This window comes from Garra rufa, unplaced genomic scaffold (genome assembly GCF_049309525.1).
Source record: "Garra rufa unplaced genomic scaffold, GarRuf1.0 hap1_unplaced_025, whole genome shotgun sequence".
Lineage (NCBI taxonomy): Eukaryota > Metazoa > Chordata > Actinopteri > Cypriniformes > Cyprinidae > Garra > Garra rufa.
The window spans coordinates 72,056-100,020 of NW_027394300.1; the positions used below are offsets into that span (position 1 = coordinate 72,056).

Here is a 27,965-nt window from a genome sequence, read left to right on the forward strand (position 1 = left end):
CAGTAAAAGCTGCTTATCACAAAGATTATGTTTTTTCATGTGATTTCTTCTTTGTAAAGTCTCCAAATAGAAACTTCATTGATCTTCTATGTTGAATTCTAACCACATTAAATAATTACTGGGTCTCATTATGTCTGCAAATGAATGACACAGAGAAGCATCTGCTATGAACAGCTCATAATTTTTTAAGAACTTCAAAAGGACAGAGATACCTTCTGGCTCGGCGGGAAACTTTGATGTCTCCACGTCCCATCAGCGATGCGTCTCTTTCATGTTACAGAGGCAGTTTATTGATTTTAGATAAGCCAAATGAGACCATTAATGAAATCAGGGCTGCATACTCCCTGACATCTAGCAGTGGTTGCGTCATTGAATATCACCAGCACCCTGGCACTGTTGTTCTTGTGATAACGCATGGGCTTTCTAAATGAACATGACATGAGACACATCAGACTGCACATTTTTGAGATGCATTATGCATAAAACCTTGATCACAAATGCAACTATGAAGCATGCAGACACTTGCAGTGGTCCTATTTGATCGAATAGGAAGCAGCTATTAGCATTAATCAGAGGGTTTGGACTGTATTTCCATAAGAACCGGTCAGAAGAGGCAATGGAGCACTCTAACACAGATGCAAATGATCTCAATTTGTTGAATGACATTATGCAAGCAGTTACCTTTCAGCAAATGTGAAGCAATCAGGAGACAAACTTTCAATGATGTTAAACCACTGTGCTCCGTCTCGCAGTTGGCGTGAAATTAATAGGTCTTTATTTAAATAGCACTGTAGTTTCATGTTCTTGCTCCTGTCTAATGAATGTTCTGCCAAATGCATTTCTTAGTGGCTTCTCTCCAATGATACACAACAGCAGATGTATTTTCTACAGGGAGCATAATTTATAAGCACTTACAGACAAAGTAAAGATATAAAATATCAAAGTGACAACTTTGACGCTCATCCTAAGGCTGCTAATATCATCAAATAAAGACAGTAACTTATTTAAAAGCATATTTAATGCAATTAAATATCAATCGTTATCAAGAGTTTCTTTTGACTTTAATTTCCCCACATCTCAGAGATGGGTTTTAATCTAGCATGCAACTTTTGATTGGTTAGTAATAGCGAAATATACACTATCAGTCAAAAGTTTTTGAACAGTAAGATTTGTAATGTTTTTAAAGAAGTCTCTTCTGCTCACCAAGCCTGCATTTATTTGATCCAAAGTACAGCAAAAACAGTAAAATTCTGAAATATTTTTACTATTGAAATAACTGTTTTCTGTTTGAATATACTTTATTCCTGTGATTTCAAAGCTGAATTTTTAGCATCATTACTCCAGTTACATGATCCTTCAGAAATCATTCTAATATTCTGATTTGCTGTTTAAAAAACATTTTTGAGTAGATTTTGATAAATAGTAAGTTTCTTTGATAAAAAGAAAGTTCGGAACAACAGCATTTATCTAAAATAAAAGAAAAATATTTTGTAATATTATAAATTTAGCTTTGATCACAGGAATAAATTAAATTTTAAAATATATTCAAACAGAAAGCAGTTATATTAAATAGTAAAAATGTTTCAAAATTGTACTGTTTTTTGCTGTACTTTAGATGAAATAAATACAGGCTTGGTGAATAGAAGAGACTTCTTTAAACAAAAATTTTAATCTTACTGACTGGTAGTGTCCTTCTTGAGTTGTGGTGTCTACCAGAAAGGTCTAATAAGGCAATATTATCCAGGCAAACTTTGACTTATTGGCTTCACCAATAGATGCAAATTAAATTAAGGTAAAATTGTGCACTTCCTCAATCTAATTAAAAACTATTCATGAATCTATTCAAGGATTTTAAAACTGCACCAGTCTATTGGCTGTGAATAGATGTTCTCTCCTGGTTCAGCACCATTGATTGCTACAGTAAAATAATTTTATGAATCTCCCCCTCTGAATCATAATATTGTGTAATGATGGGCTCCAAGCTGTGGTCTGCAGATTGTGATGTTGATTGCTGTGGCCTTGATGTTGATACAGAAATGCAAATAGCTCTTCAAGTGCTTAGACAGTTGACAGTTTCTGGATGGCTGGTTTAGTGTTCTACGTTTTCCTGTGGTTCCTTGCACAATACTGTGTTATGACCTCAAAACTCTTTTATTGTAGTGCATGACTGGTTAAACAATACATTACATAATACATAACCACTCCATATTTTTGCGTTTTCTTAAAGGGATAGTTCACCCAAAAATGAAAATTAATATATTACTTACCCTCATGTTCCAAACCTGTAAGACCTTCATTCATCTTCAGAACACAAATTAAGATATTTGCGTCATGGTACTCTCATAAACGTGTGGCGGAGGCTGTTATTATTAAGAGAAAAAATTATTGAATAAAGTTGTTGTTTTTTTCTTTGCACACAAAAATATTCTTGTAGCTTTCAACATTAGTGTTGAACCACTGATATCACATCAAGTATTTTAACAATGTTCTTACTACCTTTCTCTTTTTTGGGCTGGGGAACATTTCAGTTGCGTTGCTGTCTATGCAGGGTCAGAAAGCTCTTGGATTTCATCAAAAATATCTTAATTTTGGTTCTGAAGATGAATGAAGGTCTTACAGATTTGGAATAGTAGTAAAATTAGTAGTAAAATTGCTCTGTAGCTCACCCGGTACAGCATTGCACTTCTAAAAAGATCTAAGAAGCAAGCTAAAATGGTAAGGTTACTTCAACAACATGCTGCATGCTGTTGTTAACAATATCGGTCAGATTTAGTAAAAACCAATTTATTTCAAACAACCAAAAAAAAAATATTGCAGGTTCACGGTCATTTGTTTCAGATGAAACAGAACTTGCTTTCAACGCCACTCACTTGACATTTCAATTGTGAAGTGTCACAAAATGTGCAAGAAGCAACATAATATTATATCAGGAATGTAGCCACTGGCATATCTTCCGATGAGGTTGGTTAGACAATTTGATTACTAATGTATGAAAAAAGCTGAATTTTATATATGATGTACCAGAAGCATTTTACCCAAGTGGTAAACTAATTATAATGATAGTCCCTCTGGAGCAACCTGAGAGAAATTGGTCCTCAATAACCCTAAAGTTTATGGGTTGCCCTTTAACCTTTGACTTTAACCATTAGGCTAATAATACTCACAACAGATGGCTGTTTCGCATTCAGAACCAAACTTTACCAATACTAATGATATAAAGCAATGCCACTGAACAATTTCAGTTTGTGTTAAATGAGGATGTTTCAGAACTCTGTCAGCTTTGTTAGTAGCAAGCTGTAAAATGTAAATGAGCTGTAAAAATCTGTCATTTTTTCCTTGTATTAATTCAGATGCATTTCAGTTTTAGTATTATTGCAGACCTGACCCGCAGGGTTGTTGTCCTCCGCCTCCACACCTGCTGGGTCTGGATTAGTCGGTGCCTCTCCACTAACGTCAAAACTCTCCACGGGCTTTAGGAGAATTCCATATGATGGATCGCCTCCTCTCTGCTTGAGTCAGCGGCCACCCTTGTGCCACCACGTTTTTCCAGTGATAGCGGAGCGTCGTAATCATCTACGTGTTGAGTTTAACTAAGCTACAATACCCTGTTGTCTTAAAGGGATAGTTCACCCAAAAATTCAAATTCTGTCATTAATTACTCACCCTCATGTCATTCCAAAGCCATAAGACCTTGGTTCATCTTCGAAATGGCACAGCAAATGCATGTTCTACGTCAGCAGCACCACATGCATGCGTCATGGCAATTTATGTTTGAAGATGAACGAAGATCTTACGGGTTTGGAACGACATGAGGGTGAGTAATTACAAAACTGATTTTTCATTTTTGGGTGTACTATTCCTTCAAGTCATGGTTTTTATGTGGCTTGTTTTACACTGTTGAATCACATTTTGGAGCAAAATCTGCAGTGTCAGGTCTCAACCCCAAAGGTCATGTCTTCAATTCTCCTCTGACCTGTCCATTCCTTTCAGTCATTGTTGTATGAGTATTGTCTCTGTGACATCTTCACATTCACTAATCTTGCAACAGCTGTCTTTGGAGACTGTTACCCAGTCAAACGGCTGAAAAGCAGGCATCTGATTTTATCAAAGCTGACATATCGTCATCTTGATCTGATTTCTCTTTAATTCCCTCAACAGGATTCAATGTGTACGCATCAAATTGTTGTGAGGTCTTGTCTGTTGGAAATACGATAGTGTTAGTTTGCCAGTGTTATATGAGCAAGACTGCTGTTGTACTTGAATATCATTGGATTTGGCCGAAGCAGTTATAGATTATAGAGTGACAAACTCTGAAACTTTTTAATTTGTTCTAATGGCTGTTGCATGAAACATTGCAATGTACAAACCATTATTTTTGTGTGATACTAACATTAATTTTAGCCCCACTTAATTACAGATGACATAGACCATTGTGTAGCACCATATTTCATTTTTTACAGGAATGAAAATGAGTCTGAGGGATAGAAGTGCAGTGCGTTCAATGGATTGTACTGTTGTTTAAAGAATTACTCCACCCCAAAATAAAAATGTTGTCATGAATCACTTACCCCTGTGTCGTTCCAAACCCATAAAAGCTTTGTTCCTCTTCGGAACACAATTTAAGATATTTTGGATGAATCCAGGAGGCTTGTAACTGTCCCATTGACTGCCAAGTAAATAACAGTGTCAAGGGATTGGAACGACATAGGTGTAAGTGATTAATGACACAATTTTCATTTTGGGGTGGAGTAACCCTTGAACAACATACTAGCTGATCAGCTGACACAACATCTTTCTGAGAAAACATTCAACAAAAATAGCATTAAACATTTTTGAAAGTTGTGAGTTGTGAAAATCACAAAATCTAGGACCGTTATACAGTGCGTGTCATTTTAAAGACTGTAATTCTATCCTGAGTCTACAGCCTCATTTTAATCAATGTTAAATTCAATATGGCGTCTAGCCTGACTAAGGTCTATTATGGGATGAATACGGGATCCTGTTAACACTAGGATTGTGTGCCATTCAGAATTCCCTTTTAAATTCCAAATCAGCTTCTAAATTTGAATTTAATCTAAATTGTGTTAACAAGAATAGGGAATTTGAATGTAAGGCAGTTGAATTACAATTATTTGAATTTAAAAGAAGCTTTAAATTTTAACTAACTTTGTTTTTTAAGTTTAATGTTTAGTTTTAAGGATTGGTTCACTTCCAGAATAAAAATGTCCTGATCATTTACTCCCATCCAAGATGTTTATGTCATTTCTTCAGTCTAAACAAAATTAAGGTTTCTGAAGAAAACATTCCCGAATTTTTCTCCATATAGTGGACTTTAGTAGGGATCAACGGGTTGAAGGTCTAAATTGCAGTTTCAGTGGAGCTTCAAAGGGCTCTACACAATCCCAGCCAGGGAATAAGGGTCTTATCTAGCAAAACGATCGGTCAAACAATTAAAATTTATCCACAAATGCCTGTCTTGCACTAGCGCTGCGATGTGCATCCGTGACTTCACGCGTTACGTAATCTCATTGGAAAAGTCACGCATGGTTAGTTTTTCTTCTGTGTACTTTGGTTTAGAAAGGTAGGGTCATTTTCTCCTCCAACTTCAAAATCATCCGATCGTTGTTTTACCTTTTTTTTTTTGCAAAGGGCGTTTGACTTTCTTTGCAAGTTCGCTTTGTAAACACTGGGTCGGTACTTCCTCCAAGTCACACGTGACCTATCCAACGTGATTACGTAATGCGTGAAGTCAAGCTAGTGCAAGACATGACCGATTGTTTCGCTACATAAGACCCTTATTCTTTAGCTGAGATCGTGTAGAGCCCTTTGAAACGGTATTACAACTGCAATTTGAATCTTCAACCCATTAGCTCCTATTGAAATCCACTGTATGGAGAGAAATATTGGAATGTTTTCCTCAAAAACATTAATTTCTTTTCGACTGAAGAAAGAAAGACATGAACATCTTGGATGACAAGGGGGTAAGTAAATTATCAGGAAGATTTGTTCTGGAGTGAACTAATCCTTTAATATATTTCGTATCATATTTTATCAAATAATATATTCACATTATTCTACTTTGAGGTTTGGCCAGTTCCATTCAAACTCTGAATTGCCTCATACATCTGCAATTTCCACGTTGCTCTTCAGTCCTTATTAACCAAAGTCTTTGTTTCTCAATCCAAGGCTTTAGCATTTCTTTTCAAAACGACTGTCAAATTTGGCAATGCTGTGCTATTTCTCCCAGCCTGGGTGTGCGGGATTCATTGTGCCATAAAAATAAGACGTGATTTTTGAGACTGGCTGATCAGTGAGGTCTGGATAACCCCTTGATTCATCCCCGCAGCTCTGATTCTGATTATAATAGACTAAATCCCCTCTTCATTCCTGCCATAACAAACCTTTGCACTTGCCAGGCTCCTCACTTGCACTGTAGAATCTCAGCAGGAATTTTTCACAAGTGGAATCAGTCATCAAAGCTTTGTGATTTGCAGTGACCCAGCAGCGTTTGTGTGATTGCATGAGGATGCTTTGGCTGTCTGCATGTCATGATGTTCAAATGATGTGCAAGGCCTATTTGTCTAGCTGCTAGCAGAATGGAAGCGATTTACAGAGTGATTCTTCAGTAAACAGGAGCTGCTCTGCATTTTCTGCCATGATACTGAATTTATTAGCATGGTGTTAATACAGAAGCTTGCATTTTGCTTTAACACCCTGTTGTATTTCATGAATTTTGTATACAAGTACAGTGGGGTGATGAAATAATAGCATATTTTGACAAGAGGATGCAAGGCATTAAAGAAAGTGATTTCACAGTCTCTTTTCGATACAATGTAAAACTGCAGGAGGTATAATAGAGTTGAGCATTTTCATTACACATTGAATTATTCATGAGATTTCGAACAAGACATGTATGAATTCAAAACTAGTTTTGGTACATAAAACAAAACATTTTTCTAAGAAAGATTAGTATTCCTTTCAAGCTTTCTTTCAAACAGTAGCACAGCATAGAGCTAATTTTTCACTTTTCTGTTCTCCTCTGCTCCATTTGACACTTTTATTCTCATTAGTGGGTCACGGAACACTCTAGAATTGGTTTGTTTTAAAACAAGTTTTCACTTTGTAATTTAACAGGTCTTTGACCATTCCTCAGGCGTATATTGGTCTCCTTATTGATGCCTGCTTTGGGAGAAAATCTTTAACCATGCTGCTGACTTCAACAAATGTGCGAATGACAAACAACACCCTGTAGATGTAACTGAAAGAGTGGAAAATCTGCTAACTGCCTCGTAACTTTTCGACTTCTTCACATCGTCCATCACTCTGCCATTGGGTAGGTGGAAAAGGTAAGCAAACTACTTGAAGGGACAAACTGTCATGGGACTCTTCTGTCAGACCACAAGCGTGTTAGTGCTTTAAGAACCATCTGCCACATGTCATTTTGAAGAAACCAAGAAAAAAACCTACATCCTAGAGAAAAAGATTCATTGCTTCTGTTTGTCCCCAGATACAGTGCCTGTCCTGTAATAATGAGGAAAAATTGATCAGTGTCATCACTAAGTTCAGATGTGAAATGACTGTGGTAGGGTCAATGTTATTGTACATTAAATTGAAGGGGAGAATAGGGCTGGTTGGCACAATTTCATTCTTTGTTATATCTCTGGTGTAATAAATGAAAGCTTAGATATAAAACAGACACGCGGCTCATAGTACATTCTGTTAATTACAAAAATTATGTTACATCTTTGATATGCATAGTGAAACAATCGTTTTCAAACTGAAGTCACACCACTCAACACATTTTCTCAATATTTAGATTTTTTTGCACCCTTAGATTCCAGATTTTCAAATAGTTGTATCTCGGCCAAATATTGTCCTATCCTAACAAACCATTCATCTATGGAAAGCTTGATGTATAAATCATTATTTTATGGTGTTTTAACACTTAAACATTTAACAATTAATTTGATGCCAAAATACATACGGTTAAGCAGTCTTTGGGGGTGTTTACACAACACTTTTCAACTAAAAACTGTTCTTTTTAGGCATTTTGGTTGTTCATTTACATGACCGCAATGTTTTTGGTGTCCTGAAAATGCAAATGTTGGAAAACAGGTTTTAAAGTTTTTGAAAATAATACTGTTATCATCACTGTGTAAACTAAAAAAATATGAATTGGTGAAAACGGTGACGACATGCGCATATGTGGCCTATGTGCGCAGATGCATAGTGTAACATTTCCAACTACTGGCCTGGCATTTATAATACAGTGTTTTCTGTCATTTTTTCGCAAATCTCTGTGAACATGGATTGTATTGACAATGTTGTCTGTACACAAAACATTTGAACATTTCTGTTTTAGTACATTGACCTATAAACGCCCTTTGGTTTGCATATATATGTAAGGTTGTAAAAAGTTTCTGAAACTACAAAAATGTACACGTAAAGAGCTCTCATATTTATGGAAGCCCTTATCTCACAATACTGACTTGTTTTGGTCAGAATTGAGTAATAGAGACGCGCAATTCAGATTTTTTTTCCCTCAGAATTGTGCATTATAAACTCGCAATTGTGAGAAATAAAGTCAGAATTGCTGCGTGTATGACTTTTTTTCTCGCAATTGCGAGTTTATATCTCACAATTCTGAGATAAAACGCCGCAATTGCGAGTTTGTATCACTTAATTCTGACAAAAAAAGTCAGTATTGTGAGATATAAACTCGCAAGTCCAGTTTTGAGGGGGAAAAGTAGATGGATATGAAATTATATATCTCACAATTCTGACTTGATAACTCGCAATTCTGAGAAATAAAGTCACAGTTGCTAGAGATAAACTAAAGAAGAAAGAATTGCAAATTTATATCTTGCAATTCTGACTTTATGACTCGCAATTGCAAGTTTATATAATGCAATTCTACATTAATTTCTCAACTTTTTGTCAGAATTGTGAGATATAAATCGCAATTGTGAGTTATAAAGTCAAAATTCTGAGAAATGAAGTCAGAATTCCAAAATGTAAACTTTAAATTGTTACTTTTTTCTCAGAATTACATGATATGAGTTTATATCATGGAATTCAGAGTTTATATTTTGTTTTTTGTTTTTGTTTTTTTCACGAAAATGCCAGTTTGTATCTAGCAACTAAGTTTTTTCCTCACAATTTTGAGTTTAAATCTTGCAATTCAGATTTTTTTATGTGCAATTCTGGCTTCATTTCTCGGAATTGTGAGGGTTTTTCTTGTCAAAATTGTAGGCTATAATATAAACTCACAATTGCGAGAAATAAAGTCAGAATTATGAGATAAAATGTCACAATTACCTTTTTTATTCAGTGGCAGAAACGGGTTTCATTCATATTTCATCTTTTAAATAAAAGCGCGAAGTCAAAGGTAACTATAGCAACAGTGGACTAACGCTCATTAGCTCGTTTTCGATACCAACAAGAATAAATACTGTGCTTGTTTATCACAATTACATTTACATTTCAGAAAAATATAAGGCCTAGTCTTTTTGCCTGGGCTGTTAACAACTAATTTCGCTCTGACATTTTCCTTTGAAATTCTTTTTTTTTTTTTTTTAAAGCGATTGTATAAGCAACACATCGGCTAATTAATAATAAGAATACATAATAATACGTAATAACACAATAAAATACTAGAAATAATAAAGGCGAATTGCTTGGATCTCACAGACTTTCCCATCTCGCTGACTTGCTGATGTCATATTCTATCATTGCTCTATCCGAGTTCGGTCAGAGCGAGAAGGCACAATTTGCGCACACTCAAAAGAGCACACACCACAGCAAAGCAAAGCTCGCGGAGCAGTGTGAAAACACGAGAGAGGTTGGTGGTGATGAACACAGACCGACGCTGAGCTCTATTGTATACCTATAGCGTCACATCACCTCGAGCGCTGCGCGTGGACTGTCCTCGCTGCAGTAATCGCTGCGTCTCTCCCTTTCACCCCAAAGAAACCTCACCGCAGCTGTCAGCCGATTAGTGAGCCCTTCCATCGCGTTTACCTTTTACAGTCGCCCGAAGCAGGAATCGTCAGACCTCCTTTTGGCTCTCCTTTTCGGTAAGTCCCCCAATGACTATGTGTTTTCGCTGAAATAAGAAACCTTTAGAAAGTCGTTATGAATTGACGAGACGATGGTTGAGCTGGTTTATCTAGCCAGCCTGCAGCATTGCAATGCATTGATTCATCACAGAGGATGTAATGTGTATGATTATGATATTTGACAATACTTTGGTATGGACCAATTTAACCAGTTTCTTTTATGTTGATTATTCAAATAGACTGTTGGCAGTTTTTATATATCCATCACTGTTTGTTAATTTTACAAATGCCTTTATGAGTTAAAAACATTCAAAGCTGTACCAGAGGACACAGTAGTAAAGTTGAGGTCAAAAAATGTGAGCTTGCCTTGTCAAATGAATGGACATTAGTTGACAATGGCCCCAGGTGTACACGTCTGAGACAGCTGTGTGTCTTACGTAGCTATCTACTGTGTGTGTCATACTAGGTCTAGGTGAGAAATGTATTTGTTCGCACCAGTTGGTGCATCATTTTTGCTTTTGACAGTTTAGGCAGTCAAAAAAAAAAAAGGTTAAATGTGAATTAGATTCTTTTTTGGAATTGTATTGTAATTTTAAACCTGAAAGAATTCTAAAAGAATCTTAAGAATCAAATGCAATCATTCTTTGATTGTTATGCCATATTTGGTTATTGTGTCATAATCTGCTTGCTGCTTGTATTTTATTTTGCTTCTGGACGGTTAAAGAAAACTGAAAAAGGAGTTTGAAATCCTGATAATGTCCTACAGGGGCAGTTTATGCTTTTGATAATCATAGTTCTACTGTTTGTTCTAAAATATCTTTTGTTTTGTGTTTTGATGGAATCCTATAGAAAAATTCCCACTAACATGACTTAATTTTCTTACAATTATGATTATGAATTTTCAGCTAGATTACTTGTTTTATATCTCTAGTTTAGATTTTTTTATTATTTTCTTAACCGACTATTCTCACTGCAAATCCAGCTTCTTATACACTGCAGGATCTATGCATAACGTACAAGGATGATAGAGTCGTAGTTAAATATTAAGCTGTAATCAATTACCTACAATCTCACACTCTCAAGGTCACACTGTAAAATAATGAAATAAACTAAATGTTCGTTATGTAATGTGACTGTCTGAATAAGCTGGATGTGCTAAATCACTTGGCTGGCTAAATTCACATGTGACATAATCTGTCAGGCTTGTGTGGATGGGAATGCTGTTGTGATGAGTCGACTCAGGGTTTAAAACGCCTTTTGATCTCTGGACAGAGCTCAGTTTGCACAGTCATCATAACGCCTGCTAGTCAGTTCTTAGATGACAAGAATGCTTGTGCAACATAACACGGCATTGTTGTGTTGATCATAACACAGCATTTTTTCCTGGTACAAACATAAGATGAGCTCAACATATACACACAGCAGATCAGAATATGGTGTGTGTTCCACCTACTTTGGATGAGCCACTGCTTGTACGCCAAAGATCAGTTTAATCTATCTGCATTACAGCAGTGTCGTGTGAAAAGGCAAAATCATTTTAAGAGATCGATTCAACCTGCGCGGTATAGTCACAGGGGACAGAGTATTCTCTCTGGTCTCCTGTTGCAGCAGAAATAGCACTGATGCAGCCTAAATGGAAAATGGAGTGGACTATTGCTTTTTAGGTAGACAGGCTCTTCGGCTCCTTTTATAGCCTGCAGTGACCAATTCTTTTCAACAGTATCAGTAGGTCAGTGCTTCATGAATTGTTCAATCTTACACTTCTTAATACCATCTACATCTTTTTTGTTTAGAATGATGCAACAAGTAGCAATTTCTCATTTTTGAATCTTATTATTATTTATACTGGACAAATTAAATCCTAAATGATTGGCACTGCAGCAAAGGCAATTTCCACAACCCTGAGACAACAGATTCTCACGCTGGAGTGCTTTTAAAAAAATGTAACAGTAGGAAATGGAAATTAGTATTGCATTTGCAGTCTTGAGAGTTTACGGAAAGTAATCTTAAATTTGGCAAGCTTAGATGGGCGCTTAAATTTAAAGGGATAATTTACCCTAGAATGATTGTTCTGTCAGCATTTGCTCACCTTTGTGTTGTTTTAAACCTAGTACGGAGTGGTTTGAACGAAAATCTGTATTACTGTATTTTCCTAGGATTCTGGCATTTAACAGTTTATCACAGTTTTGCCCTGACTGTGCCTTTATATTAATCAGAATGCATGAAACAGTTGCAGAACCACTGCGTTTTAATCACGATCCAAACAAACATCCTACATATAGACCGATTTGGAGTATACGTCATAGTTACGTCATTTGTGGCTGCACACATATTTGTGGTCCAGAAAAACACTGGTAACAAGTGGAGGGAAATGGGTAAAATCCATGGAATAAGAGATAAAATGTATCATTTGGATGTCAGAATTAAAATGCATTTATTTGTAATGAATACTTTCATCAAATATGCCATTTAAAGCTAAACACAGACATTTAAACTGACAGACTATGGATGAAACCTCCTTTGATTACTCCACTTTTAAAATATAAATTTGATTTAAACAATTTTTCTACATAACATTCACATATGCAGTTCATAGGGTTACTACAGTTATAGCATGAAATACTGTTTAAACCTATAACATTTTACAAAACATTTACCTGTTTTATCTAACAATTCTGACTATTTTTCTTGCAGATGCAAGTTTGTATCTCCTAGTTAGGATTTTATAACTCGATTTTACTCAACAATAGCGAGTTTGTCATTTCTGAGGAAAAAAAGCATGGGATATAAATTCATGATTTTGAGCTGAGAATGACGAGTTGATTTTTCTTATCAGAATTGTGAGATATAATCTCAGAATTGCAAGAATAAAGCCAGAATTTTGTAATATAAACTCAAATTTACCTTTTTGTTATTCTTTAATTCCACAGCTTCCATAGACTGCTACTTAAAAACTGTCATTTTCAGATAGGCTCGCACACAAAAAACATCATCACTGTTTGCAAACAAGAAAATGGAATATAGCATGAGCAGTTTAAAGCAAAAACACAATGGTCTGACCTTAGCGTTGTGATATTATGCTACATAAAACATCTGAATGAAACAAAAAGTAGACAGACTTTTCTGACAGCAGGTGGCGCTTATGGAACAGCAGCAATACAGTGTTTCTTTGGTTACCACTGTAAACAAAGCAGCGCAGCACTTTAAAATCTACATTAATATGCATTATACAGAGGTAAGATGAAAGGAGAATACCATCTAAACTAAATACCCCTCAGAGATACATTCATATAAAAAACCCTCACCCCCAGTTCAGTATTTACAAATTTATTCCTGTATTTCACACATTTCACAACAGTAGTGTTCTGCCTGCTACAGTATTTTCTCCTCTTTGTGCTTGTCTTCACTGTCTCTGGCTTCTGTTAATGGATGTTTATAGTTGGTTTATTTACCCAGTTAAAGAATTAGTTGTGTGTTATTAATAGTTCCAAAAGTTTTCCAACAATTATTCAGAAGTGTGTGCAGTTAACAGGGTAATTCAAACCGGTTTACCGGTATATCGCCCAGCACTATGCCACTATGGACAACGAAAGAAGCTATTTTGGAGAAACAATTTAGGTTACAATTCAGCTGCGTTTTATAATGAAAAACATTAAAAATATCTCCAAATACGCTACCAAGCAAAAGTTTTTGAACAGTAAGATTTTTTATGTTTTTTGAAAGAATTATCTTTTGCTCAACAAGCCTGCATTCATTTAATCCCAAATTCAGCAAACGCATTTATATTGTGAAATATTTTTACTATTTAAAATAACTGCTTTCTATTTGAATATATTTTAAAATGTAATTTATTCCTGTGAACAAAGCTACATTTTCAGCATAATTACTCCTGTCTTTAGTGTCACAAGATTTTTCAGAAATCACTCTAATTACAGTAGCTGCTTTGCTGTTCAAAAAACATTTATTACAGTTGAGTACATTTTTTTCCAGGATTCTTTGATGAATAGAAATATCTAAAGATTTTGTCTGAAATAAAAATCTTTTATAACATATACTATACTATTCAAATGCTTAGAGTCAGTTTTCTGAAAAAGAAATTGTATAAATTATTACTTTTATTTAGCAAGGATGCTTTAAACTGATCAAACGTGATGAAAAAGACATTTACAATGTTACAAAAGATTTCTATTTCAGATAAATGCTGTTTTTCTGAACTTTCTATCATCAAAGAAACCTGAAAACAATTCTACTCAGCTGTTTTTAATGTAATATTAATAATAAATGTTTTTTGAGCAGAAAATCAGAATACTAGAATGATTTCTGAACGATTATGTGACTGGAATAATGATGCTAAAAATTCAGCTTTCACATCACAGGAATAAATTATATTTTAAATATATTTATATATTTTTTTGCTGTACTTTGGATCAAATAAATGCAGGCTTGGTGAGCAGAAGATACTACTTTTAAAACATTAAAAATCTTAGTATTTAAAAGTTTTTGACTGGTAGTGTATCTTGATTGTTCCATAGACAAGAGAGACAGTTATACAGGTTTGGAACAACTTGAAGGTGCAAAAACGAAGACAGAAGTTTCTATTTTGGGTGAACTATCCTTTCAGAGAACCTACTCATCCAAGAATGAACATTTTCCACCAAAAGAAAACCGGCTTGACCTGCTCTTTTCTATACAGTAAAAATCAATGGCGACCAGGGGCTGTAAAACTCCAAAAAGGGGAAAAAATGCCATATGACAACTACATTTCAGAAGAAAGTAAATCAGTTAATGATTATTGAATTTTAATTCAAGAGTAAACTATTCCATTTGCAATTGGTAGAAATATTGTAAATCTTTAAAATGAAAGAACAAAACTTTTCACCAATCCTTGACCAATTATTGCATCATTTGAACCTTTAATTTTGTGTCTTGACAGAAATCATGTAAATCTTTGGCAATAGAGGGATCAGCTGGATGAGGATTCAATTAGAAACGATGCTGATCATCTAATTAGTTTGGCATCATAAATCACACTCACAGAATGGGAACGAGCTATACGGCGATACATTATCGCTGATTCATAGTCAGTTCCAGGGCAGCTGTTTTTAGCACTCTAAATGTGCTATGCTGTGCTTTTTTCTCATGGGTGGATCCCTCATAAAGAGAGGTATTCCCCAAGGACACGGGGCTCCAATGCAGTCTGCAGATCAAGACGTGTTGTGCTCCTGCCTTTAAAAACTCACCGGCTCACAATCTGGGCTTGTTGGCCTCATTTACATCATGTATAAAATGTGTAAATGCTTGTTTAATAGTATTTTCTGCATCCGTGTCTTTAGAGAACAGTCAAGACATGTCTTTTGCTTGAAAATAAAATGCTGTTGTGTGGGAAACTAAATTAGTACTCATTATCGTCAACATCGCTGCTCGTTTGTCAGTCTCAGACTGAAAATTAATTGTAATGAACTTTGAAGCGCAATGTTCTCATCGAGTGTTTACGTGAGTCTCTATGAGTGTGATGAGAGCTCGTCTCTGATTTAGTAGCGGGGAAGAAATTAAAAAGCATCAGAATTACTCAGCATTTCATCCACAGCACTGCTGCCATGCTTTGCGTCTTTTTTTTCTCTCTGTCTCTGCTTTCATTGTATCCTTTATTAATGTAACAGTAGGACAGGCTTTTTCAATTTGCAAAAAAATATAAATGTCACGTTGTTGAAGCTTAGGATGTGATGACCTTTTGGTAATTATGCGAATGATGCTTTGTTTAATTAACCCATTTCCCTGACAGTAACACACACACAGTGTGTGACAGCCATCTAGGGGGAAAAGTGTTGGGGGCCGCTCTTATAAGCATGTGGGCAGGATAAAACACCGCTCGTCCTCCAAAGGGACGGATAAATTTGTAATAATAATTATAGGCTGAAGTAGGGGATTTCTTATGAGGATGCTCTCATGTCTACTGAGATATTATTTACTGACTCTGTCTATTCTGGAACATTCTCTAGGCGCCTAGAGCAGGAACAGCTTCGTGCTAACGAAAATGATGGAGGCACTGCATCAGAAGCTTCATTGGTGGTCTCAGTGTTTTGGTGTGATCTAAGCCTCCTTTAAATGTAATCAGGCATTATGAAATGATATAATCCACAATGACTCACTTAAGCCATCATATTTATTCTACTGCATGGCTTGCTTAGTTTTATTTTGGCCATTATATTAATTATGAAATGAGTATTCCTGCTTGCATTGTACCTTTAGTATATTTGTCACAGAGAGAGTCAGAGACGTGCGGATCCATTTGCAGCATTTATTAGAATCGTCAACAGGCCAGAATAATCACCAGAAAACAGGAACAACGTAGGTAATCCGGGAAACAGTTCGATAGACAGGGAATGGTCGCAATGGCAGGAAGCAGGAATCGTCAACGGGGTACACAGTCCAGAGTCATACACAGATAATCCAACACAGAGAAAAACGCTTAGAATTACGACCATATGGAACGATAAGACTTTGCGCCGGAAGTGTGCGTGTCTGTGGCTTAAATGCATGTGGGAAAATGTGAACCAGGTGTTTGCAGCAATCAGTTCAGTGGAAAACGAGGAGCAGCTGTGTGCAGTGATTGGTGCAGTGGCTTGTGGGAAATGAAGTCCATGATGTGTGGTGCAAGAGTTCATAATGACAGGATAGACCAGATACGTGACAGAGCCCCTCCCCAAGGAGCGGCTTCCAGACGCTCTAACCACCTTATACAACCTGGAGGGTGGTGGAGCGGAGGCGGAACAGGGGGAGGGATGGAGGGCCAGGTCCATGTAGGGGTACTGGGACCACGAACTGAGGCTGAGCCGACGGAGGGAGAAGCCATGGCGGAGGAAGGGTTGGCTCCTGCATGGGGCCGACCGACGGAGGTGGAGCCGGTGGAGCCCGAGGCGGAACCGGAGAGTCGATGGTCCTGGGCGACACAGAGGATCCGGAGGGCCAAGGCGGAACCCAAGGCTCTGGCGACCCCGGCGGAGATGGAGGTCCGGAGGTACGCAGCGGAGCCGGAGTGACAGAGGATCGAGGCTGTGCCCACGGGAGGGAGGAGGTCCACAGAGCCGGCAGGACGGAATGACGAGGCGCAGCTGGAGGAGTAGAGTCCAGAGGCGAAGGTGGGGCGACGACTGACCGGGGCGGAGCCGGAGAGACGCTGGAGCCCGGAGGAGCTGGTGGGCCGACGGCCGACAACGGAGACGAGGGAGCACAGAGCCGGGGTGGAGCCGCAGGGTCGGAGGGCCGAGGTGGAGTCCAGGACTCTGAGACTGGAGGTGATGGTGAGGGGTCCTTCAGTCTGGACACCGATGGAGACTGGCAGTCCCACGGCAAGTCCTCTGCACCGAAGGTGGGATGTGGGTGAGCAGAGGGACTGTCAGGAGACAGAGGTGGCGGAACTGGAGCAGCAGGGAGGGTGGGTGGGAACAGTCCATGCATGAGCTCCGTGACCAGAACCGGGCAGACAGGAATCTCAGGACGACTGGATGGAACCAGCGGAGTCTCTGGAAGGCAGGGCTGAACCAGCGGAGTCTCTGGAAGGCTGGGCGGAACCAGCGGAGTCTCTGGAAGGCTGGGCGGAACCAGCGGAGTCTCTGGAAGGCTGGGCGGAACCAGCGGAGTCTCTGGAAGGCTGGGCGGAACCAGCGGAGTCTCTGGAAGGCTGGGCGGAACCAGCGGAGGCTCTGGAAGGCTGGGCTGAACCAACGGAGTCTCTGGAAGGCTGGGCTGAACCAGCGGAGTCTCTGGAAGACTGGGCGGAACCAGCGGAGTCTCTGGAAGGCTGGGCGGAACCAGCGGAGTCTCTGGAAGGCTGGGCGGAACCAGCGGAGGCTCTGGAAGGCTGGGCTGAACCAGCGGAGTCTCTGGAAGGCTGGGCTGAACCAGCGGAGGCTCTGGAAGGCTGGGCTGAACCAGCGGAGGCTCTGGAAGGCTGGGCTGAACCAGCGGAGTCTCTGGAAGGCTGTCTTGAGGAGCGGGCTCTGGACGACGCTCTTGTGAAGCGGGCTCTGGACGACGCTCTTGTGAAGCGGGCTCTGGACAACGCTCTTGTGAAGCGGGCTCTGGACGACGCTCTTGTGAAGCGGGCTCTGGAGAACTGGACGACCCCAGCGGAGATTCAGGAGGGCTGGGCGTCTCCAGCGGAGACTCTGGAAGAGCAGGCTCTGAGCGAGCGGTCACTGGAGGGCGCTCTGGCGGCGCAGTCACTGATTTGATGGTAGCCATCTTGTGCCATGGCTGTGGAAGGGGGCCCATCTTGAGAGCAGACTCTGGAAGGGCAGCCATTTTGCGAACAGAGTCTAGAAGGGAGGTCATCTTGTCAAGAGACTCTAGAAGGGAGGCCATCTTGCTTACAGACTCATGCGGGTCCATATTGTGATGCTGGAGGTGAAACAAAGCCGCTGGATCCTGGTTTGGCGAAGTCTTCTGTCACAGAGAGAGTCAGAGACGTGCGGATCCATTTGCAGCATTTATTAGAATCGTCAACAGGCCAGAATAATCACCAGAAAACAGGAACAACGTAGGTAATCCGGGAAACAGTTCGATAGACAGGGAATGGTCGCAATGGCAGGAAGCAGGAATCGTCAACGGGGTACACAGTCCAGAGTCATACACAGATAATCCAACACAGAGAAAAACGCTTAGAATTACGACCATATGGAACGATAAGACTTTGCGCCGGAAGTGTGCGTGTCTGTGGCTTAAATGCATGTGGGAAAATGTGAACCAGGTGTTTGCAGCAATCAGTTCAGTGGAAAACGAGGAGCAGCTGTGTGCAGTGATTGGTGCAGTGGCTTGTGGGAAATGAAGTCCATGATGTGTGGTGCAAGAGTTCATAATGACAGGATAGACCAGATACGTGACAATATTAGTATTTGTGCGCTTAAACAAAATTAATTAATATCCCATTTTCTCTTATTCAGTTAAATTTGTATAGTAGTGTGACAGCATATATATACTCCATAGGATGTTTAAAGAGATAGTTCACCCAAAAATTTTAATTTAAAATTGTTTTTCTTTCCAAACCTGTAAGACCTTCGTTTGTCCTCACAACACAAATTAAGATATTTTTGATGAAATCCGAGAGCTTTCTGACCCTGCATAGACAGCAGCACAACACAGAAGGGCAAAAAGTGTTGAATGAAGTTGTTATTTTCGTTTTCTTTGTGCACAAAAAGTATTCTCGTAGCTTCATAAAATTACGGTTGAACCACTGATGTCACATGGACTGTTTTAACAATGTCCTTACTACCTTTCTGGGCCTTGAAAGTGGTAGTTGCATTGCTGTCTATGAAGAAAGCTCTTAGATTTCATCAAAAATTTCTTAATATGTGTTCCGAAGGTGAACAAAAGGGTTTGGAATGACATGAGGGTGAGTAATTATAAACAGGATTTTTATTTTTGGGTGAACTCTCCCTTTAAGATAAAGAAGAAATCTTGGATACATACTATAGAAGGATGCCTTCTTGAGCTGGCACTTATTTAAACAAATGTACAGGTCCTTCTCAAAAAATTAGCATTTTGTGATAAAGTTCATTATTTTCTGTAATGTACTGATAAACATTAGACTTTCATATATTTTAGATTCATTACACACAACTGAAGTAGTTCAAGCCTTTTATTGTTTTAATATTGATGATTTTGGCATACAGCTCATGAAAACCCAAAATTCCTATCTCAAAAAATTAGCATATCATGAAAAGGTTCTCTAAACGAGCTATTAACCTAATCATCTGAATCAACTAATTAACTCTAAACACCTGCAAAAGATTCCTGAGGCTTTTAAAAACTCCCAGCCTGGTTCATTACTCAAAACCGCAATCATGGGTAAGACTGCCGACCTGACTGCTGTCCAGAAGGCCATCATTGACACCCTCAAGCAAGAGGGTAAGACACAGAAAGAAATTTCTGAACGAATAGGCTGTTCCCAGAGTGCTGTATCAAGGCACCTCAGTGGGAAGTCTGTGGGAAGGAAAAAGTGTGGTAGAAAACGCTGCACAACGAGAAGAGGTGACCGGACCCTGAGGAAGATTGTGGAGAAGGACCGATTCCAGACTTTGGGGGACCTGCGGAAGCAGTGGACTGAGTCTGGAGTAGAAACATCCAGAGCCACCGTGTACAGGCGTGTGCAGGAAATGGGCTACAGGTGCCGCATTCCCCAGGTCAAGCCACTTTTGAACCAGAAACAGCGGCAGAAGCGCCTGACCTGGGCTACAGAGAAGCAGCACTGGACTGTTGCTCAGTGGTCCAAAGTACTTTTTTCGGATGAAAGCAAATTTTGCATGTCATTCGGAAATCAAGGTGCCAGAGTCTGGAGGAAGACTGGGGAGAGGGAAATGCCAAAATGCCTGAAGTCCAGTGTCAAGTACCCACAGTCAGTGATGGTCTGGGGTGCCATGTCAGCTGCTGGTGTTGGTCCACTGTGTTTTATCAAGGGCAGGGTCAATGCAGCTAGCTATCAGGAGATTTTGGAGAACTTCATGCTTCCATCTGCTGAAAAGCTTTATGGAGATGAAGATTTCATGTTTCAGCACGACCTGGCACCTGCTCACAGTGCCAAAACCACTGGTAAATGGTTTACTGACCATGGTATTACTGTGCTCAATTGGCCTGCCAACTCTCCTGACCTGAACCCCATAGAGAATCTGTGGGATATTGTGAAGAGAAAGTTGAGAGGCAAAAGACCCAAAACTCTGGATGAGCTTAAGGCCGCTATCGAAGCATCCTGGGCCTCCATAACACCTCAGCAGTGCCACAGGCTGATTGCCTCCATGCCATGCCGCATTGAAGCAGTCATTTCTGCAAAAGGATTCCCGACCAAGTATTGAGTGCATAACTGAACATAATTATTTGAAGGTTGACTTTTTTTGTATTAAAAACACTTTTCTTTTATTGGTCGGATGAAATATGCTAATTTTTTTGAGATTCAGTTGTGTGTAATGAATCTAAAATATATGAAAGTCTAATGTTTATCAGTACATTACAGAAAATAATGAACTTTATCACAATATGCTAATTTTTTTAGAAGGACCTGTATGTTCCATTCTTTGAAACATGTTCCTTTTTATGGGTTATATTTGAATTTTGTATGATTTTAAACATTCTGTGTGGGTTTGCAAATACAAAAATGTTTGTATTAATACTATACCATTCAAAAGTTTTGGGTTAGTAATTTTGCTTTGTCTTGTTTTTTGAGAGAAATGTGACCCTGAAACACAAAACCAGTCATTATTTTCTTTTTAAAATTGAGATTTATACAGATTTATAAGCTTTCCATTGATTTATGGTTTTTTAGGATAGGAAAATATTTGGCAGAGATACGACTGTTAAAAAAAATTTTGGAATCTGACTGAGGGTGCAAAAAAATCGAAATATTTCGAAAATCACCTTTAAATTGGTCCAAATAAAGTACGTCTACAGTGCATATTACTAATTAAAAATTATGTTTTGATATATTTGCATCGAAAATTTACAAAAGATCTTCATGGAACATGATCTTTACTTAATATCCTAATGATTTTTGGCATTAAAGAAAAATCAATAATTTTGACCCATACAGTGTATTGTTGGCTATTGCTGCAAATATACCTGTGCTACTTAAGACTTTGTGGTTTTGTGGTTCAGGGTCACAAATGTCTACTTTATTCAGTAAGGATGGATTAAATTGATGAAAGGTGATAGTAAAAGCATAGTTTTTCAAAATACTGCTCTTGAAAATTATATATTTAAGAATCCTGAAAAACATGTATCACAGTTTCCACAAAGATATTAAGCAGCACAATTGATAATAATATGAAATGTTTTTTGAGCACCAAATCAGCATATTAGAACGATTTCTGAAGAATCATGTGGCACTGAAGACTGAAGTAATTGCCATTACAGAAATAATTTACATTTTAAAATATATTAAATTGGAAAGCTGTTTTAAAGGAGTAGTTCACTTCCAGAACAAAAATGTACAGATAATGTACTCACCCCCTTGTCATCCAAGCTGTTCATGTCTTTCTTTCTTCAGTCGTAAAGAAATTATGATTTTTGAGGAAAACATTTCAGGATTTCTCTCTATATAATGGACTTCAATGGTGCCCACAAGTTTGAACTTCCAAAATGCAGTTTAAATGCAGCTTTAAAGGGCTCTAATTGATCCCAGCCAATGAAGAAGGGTCTTATCTAGTGAAATGATCGGTTATTTTCTAAAATAATTTGTGTATCCCGGTTAATGACACTGAGGGTATGTCAAAAAGGGTATGTCTAATTTTTTTCCTCCAACTTCAAAATTGTCCTGCATCGCTGCAGAAGTACCGACCCAGTGTTTACAAAGTGAACATCCAAAGATGGTCAAATGCCCTTTTTAAAACAAGTTAAAACAGCGATGTAGGACGATTTTGAAGATGGAGGAAAAAAATGAGATGGGAGTTTTTCGACATACCCTAACTGTCATTAACCGGAACACACACTTTCTATTAGAAAATACCTAATCGTTTCGCTAGATAAGACCCTTCTTCCGCGACTGGCATCATTTAGAGCCGTTTGAACCTAAATTTAAACTGCATTTTGGAAGTTCAAACTCAGGGGCACCATAGAAGTCAACTATATGGAGAGAAATCCTGAAATGTTTTCCTCAAAAAACATAATTTCTTTACGACTGAAGAAAGGAAGACATGAACATCTTTGATGACAAGGGGGTGAGTACAATATATGTCATTTTTTGCTCTGGAAATGAGCTACTTTAAATTAAAATACTATTTTTACTGTATTTTGACCATATATATGCAGCCTTGGTGAGCATACGAAATGAAAAATCTTTCCATACCCAACTTTTTGAATGGTAGTATAGTATGGTTGTATAGTAGAGATACAAATGGCCTCAGTTTTGTTGAACAACCTTTATACAGTTTATGCAGTTAAAATGAACTACAGCTTCGGGCAATGTGAGATCATAGCTATTTTGATTTCTGTGCCTTGCAGACACCATGGGGAAACAGAACAGCAAGCTGACCCCTGAGGTAATGGAGGACCTGGTGAAGAACACAGAATTTAATGAACATGAACTCAAACAGTGGTACAAAGGCTTCCTGAAGGATTGCCCCAGTGGCCGACTCAACCTGGATGAGTTCCAGCAGCTGTATGTTAAGGTAGGGACGCTAGTCGCTCTGTGATACACTTCCCTACATGTTTTGGCTTTTCGAGGTCACTCAAGAACACATCAGATGCGCCTTGTGATTTACAAGTGACTGGAAGATCCCTCTGAGTCATTCAGTTGGATCGTCTGATGTATAACTGGCACCAAACTCAATTCACATCTCCAGGGCTACACTCGCCGGCTATTCATATGGCTGGCTTCTTTATGGCATGTCAAGCAGGAACAGTTTCTGTCATGACAGGTTTTACCCTCTTTAGTAGTTTAGTTATTTAAATTTGTGAGGGTATATATTACAGTTATGACTGCCTGACGAGGAAATATTTCGCCGCAGATTACACTTTGTGTGTATCTACTGTACAGCCCTGCAGTTCCAATTATAACATGACACTACCTGCTGCATAATATGAATATGAATTATGTAAAGACATTATGCAAGATCATTTCTACTAACAGCCAGAGTAAATAACCACAGGTCTCACAGCTCTGTTCAGAAACCACAATGCTCAGAAACCACAATGCTCGAAACGTAAAGAAATAATAGAAACCCTCTTTAGGGGCAAGCCTTTTAGTGATCAGGGATGGCGAAAAGATATCAATTAGATAGTTTTATTAAAATCCAGGGGAGAGGAAATGGATGACCTCGCATTAGCAGGGCACTGAGTTCCTGTGGACTGGAGTAACGGATTGTTTGTGTGTGTGTGTGTGTGTGTGTGTGTGTGTGTGTGTGTGTGCTGACACTTACACTGCTTGTGGCATAGGGATACTGGGAGGAGGTGTTTGTGATTGGCTATGGTCAGTGATGATTCATCCTACTTGCTTTTTAATTTATTTAATGTGGGATGTTTTTTTTGTACAAACTGCAGAATTATTGCATGTTTTTGTGAATTTTTGACTTTACTCATTTATTATATCTTTATATATACTATATAAAAAATTAAGTAATTAACAAGTTAACAGTTAACACAGCAACAATTTTCATAACTAAAACTGAAATAAAAAATGTATGCTTATTGTATATATTTTTATGTAATTGTATGTAATTATATAAGATAATATATTATTATTTAAATAATTCTAAAAAAAACAATTCTGAAAGTATAACATACAAAGTATAATACTATACACTACCAGTCAAAAGTTTTTTAACAGTAAGATTTTTTTAAAGAATTCTCTTCTGCTCACCAAGCCTGCATTTATTTGATCCAACATACAGCAAAAGCAGTAATATTGTCAAATAAATGCTTTCTATTTGAATATATTCTTCAGTGTCACATGATCCTTCGGATCATTCTGATTTGCTGTTCAAGAAACATTTTTATTATTATCATCATTATTGTCAGTATTTAAATCAATCATTTTTTAGGATTCTTTGATAAATAGAAAGATCCAAAGATTTTCTAACAGCTTTTGTAATATTATACACTATACCATTCAAAACCTTGGAGTCAACATACATTTTTTAAAGAAATTATAGAAATTAATACTTTTGTTTAGCAAGGATGCTTTAAATTGATCAGAAGTGATGATACAGACATTTTTCATGTTACAAAAGATTTCTTTTTCAGATGAATGCTGTTCTTTCTATTCAAAAAAAAAAAAAAAAAATCAGAAAAAATTCTACTCAGCTGTTTTCATTAACAACAATAATAATAATACTTTTTTAAAGCAAATCGGAATATTAGAATGATTTCTGAAGGATCATGTGACTGGAGTAATAATGCTAAAAAGCTTTGAAATCACAGGAATAAATAGTAAATTACATTTTAAAATATATTTAAATAGAAAACTGTTATTTTACATAGAAAAGCATATTTTAACATACTTTTTTTTTGCTGTACTTTGGATCAAATAAATGCAGGCTTGGTGAGCAGAAGAGATTTAAAAATCTTACTGTTCAAAAACTTTTGACTGGTAGTGTTTTTTTTTTTTTTATTTACATTATCAGAATGAACCAATAACTGTTGGAACAAATAGTGGTATATATTTTATTTAGAATGAACACTATTTTTTGAACACTAACTTTTAAATGAATGCAAATTATGACAACCTTTTTTCCTTACCACTTATCAGGTTTAAGGCATTTGACATGCTATATTTGTACCAATATAGTTTTTCTAAATGTGGAAGCAATAATCTGAGCTCCTTTATATAGAGTAATAGAGGGAATAATTTGAGCCCAGAAATGAGCATGATTTGTATGGGCAAAGCTTGGGAGGCTGCTGGCATTGTCTTTCGTTCTGTTTTTGTGGAAGCCATATTAGTTGCTAAATTTAGCGTCTTTTCAATGCTTCATGCTTTTTCAATAATAGGTTGCCAGACTAGACTGGGGATAGATCAGTTGTATGGATAAATGAACTACGCTTTGTATTATCTGCAGATATTTGATACAGTTTGTACAGTAATCATCTTTGGGGTCAGATAGTGATCACATAAAAAATAACTAGTGCATCTTAAACTGTAGACGTACAGAAAATATTACAACAGATTATGAACAGGAATAGAATTACACAGCCATATCTATTGCTATGGGCAAAACATACAAAAAAATCACCAGTCAGCTGCTGGTAAAACAAGCATCAAACACGGTATGTAGACATTTACCAAACAAACTTTATCCATACAAGATTCTGATTTTGTAATCAATATATTTAAAGTGATTAAATAGAAAGGGAACCAGTATGAGACACAAAAGAGCTGGAAAAGAGAAAGTTTGCAAATAAAAATAATAATATATACACTACTATTTAAAAGATTGTCTGTCAATTTTTAATGAAAGAAGTCTTATGCTCACCAAGGCTGGATTTATTTGATAAATTAAAACATCAACATTGTGAAATATGTGACCCTGGACCACAAAACCAGTCTTAAGTCGCTGGGGTATATTTGTAGCAATAGCCAAAAATACATTGTTTGGGTCAAAATTATTGATTTTTCTTTTATGTCAAAAATCATTAGGAAATTAAGTAAAGATCATGTTCCATGAAAATTTTTTGTAAAATTCCTACTGTAAACCTATCCAAATGTAATTTTTGATTAGTAATATGCATTGTTAAGAACTTAATTTGGACAACTTTAAAGGTGATTTTCTCAGTATTTTGATTTTTTGCATTCTTAGATTTCAGATTTTCAAATAGATGTATCTCGGCCAAATATTGTCCTATCCTAACAAACCATACATCAATAGAAAGCTTATTTATTGAGCTTTCATATGATGTATATATCTCAGTTTTGTAAAATTTAACCTTATGACTGGTTTTGTGGTCCTGGGTCACATATTATATTAAAATATTTATGGACCACAAAACCAATGGTCAATTTTTGGAAATTAAGATGTATATCATCTAAATAAATAAGCTTTCCATGAATGTATGGTTTGTTAAGAAAGGACAATACTTGGTTGAGATACAACTATTTGAAAATCTGCAATCTGAGGGTGCAAAAAATCTAAATACTGAGAAAGTCGCCTTCAAAGTTGTTTAAATGAAGTTCTTAGCAATGCATATTACTAATCAAAAATTATGTTTTGATATATTTACAGTAGGCGAAATATACAAAATATCTTCATGGAACTAATCATTTTTGGATAATTTGACCCATATAATGTATTGTTGGCTATTACTACAAATATACCTGTCCTACTTAAGACGGGTATAGTTAAGGTTACTTAAGGTTTTGTGGTCCAAGATTGCATATTTAAAATGGTAAAACTTTTAAATGGTAGTGTATGTTATGATCATCATACACTTTTTCATATACATTTTTTGTAGTAAGTACCCGTGAAATAATAGGATAACAACCAGCCGGCTGGTCATTGTCAGAAAATAAACCCTTTAAGGGTGACACAAGACCCCTCTGAATTGGCAGGGTTTATTGGTTGACTGTATATGTTTACTGGGTTTGAACAACAGACTGTACATTATCCCTTATGTGTAGCAATGTAAATAATGGAATGGAACGTCGAGTCGTGGAAAAGGCTGGCTATTTAAGGAGACAATATGTGGCAAAGTTCCCATTCTATTCTTAGCATTTTACTCAATGGCAAAATACCTCAGTGCTCATCCTTTAGACTCCAACCGTGCCACACTAACTACAGTACAATGGAAATTATTAACCTTAAGGATGAAATGCCTCTGCCTCTGTGATTAATCTGCCAACAGTATCCAGAAGTGAAGCCTGTACATGGTGTCAGTAAAGTGATCCCTTTGTCTCCTAGTGTTTGTTTGTTTGCTGCGGTTTCAGATGTTAATACTCTGACAACAGTGATGAGGTGTTGTGTAATGGACTTTGGGTATGTGCTTTGTGTTCAAATCTAATGGGCAGTTATAGAGATGACATATACTGTGATGAGGTTGTTGGTTGGACACAAAAATGTGATAGTAAATTTCTTGAGTAGAAGGGGGATGGGGGTATCCAGGGGACATTATTGACACCAGTCTGTTACATCACCCTCAGCAGACAGCTCAGAACCCTCATCTTGTGGCCAAACGGAGAGCTGTGGTGGATCGAACATCAACCCTGATCTGAACTCACAGCACATGAATGTGGAATGACATGATGGCGTCTGGTTTGCGGCCCTGGTGTCGCATAGACAATGATGTGGCTAGACATCTTAAAGTCTTAAAGGAGTAGCTCACTTTCAAAACAAAAATTTACATTTAATGTACTCACTCCCTTGTCATCCAAGATGTTTATGTCTTTCTGTCTTCAGTCGTAAGGAAATTATGGTTTTTGAGTAAAACATTTCA

General features: G+C 37.5%; 1 protein-coding gene across 1 annotated transcript in view; it reads left to right on the forward strand.

The window, feature by feature from the left end:
* Positions 1 to 9,756: 9,756 nt before the first annotated feature.
* Positions 9,757 to 27,965, forward strand: part of LOC141315371 (visinin-like protein 1) — a 38,409-nt gene continuing 20,200 nt past the window's right edge. The window contains exons 1-2 of the mRNA XM_073832702.1: positions 9,757 to 10,076; positions 23,046 to 23,212. Of these exons, the coding sequence (XP_073688803.1) occupies positions 23,051 to 23,212 (162 nt within the window). The 5' untranslated portion in view covers positions 9,757 to 10,076; positions 23,046 to 23,050. The remainder of the gene's footprint in view (positions 10,077 to 23,045; positions 23,213 to 27,965) is intronic.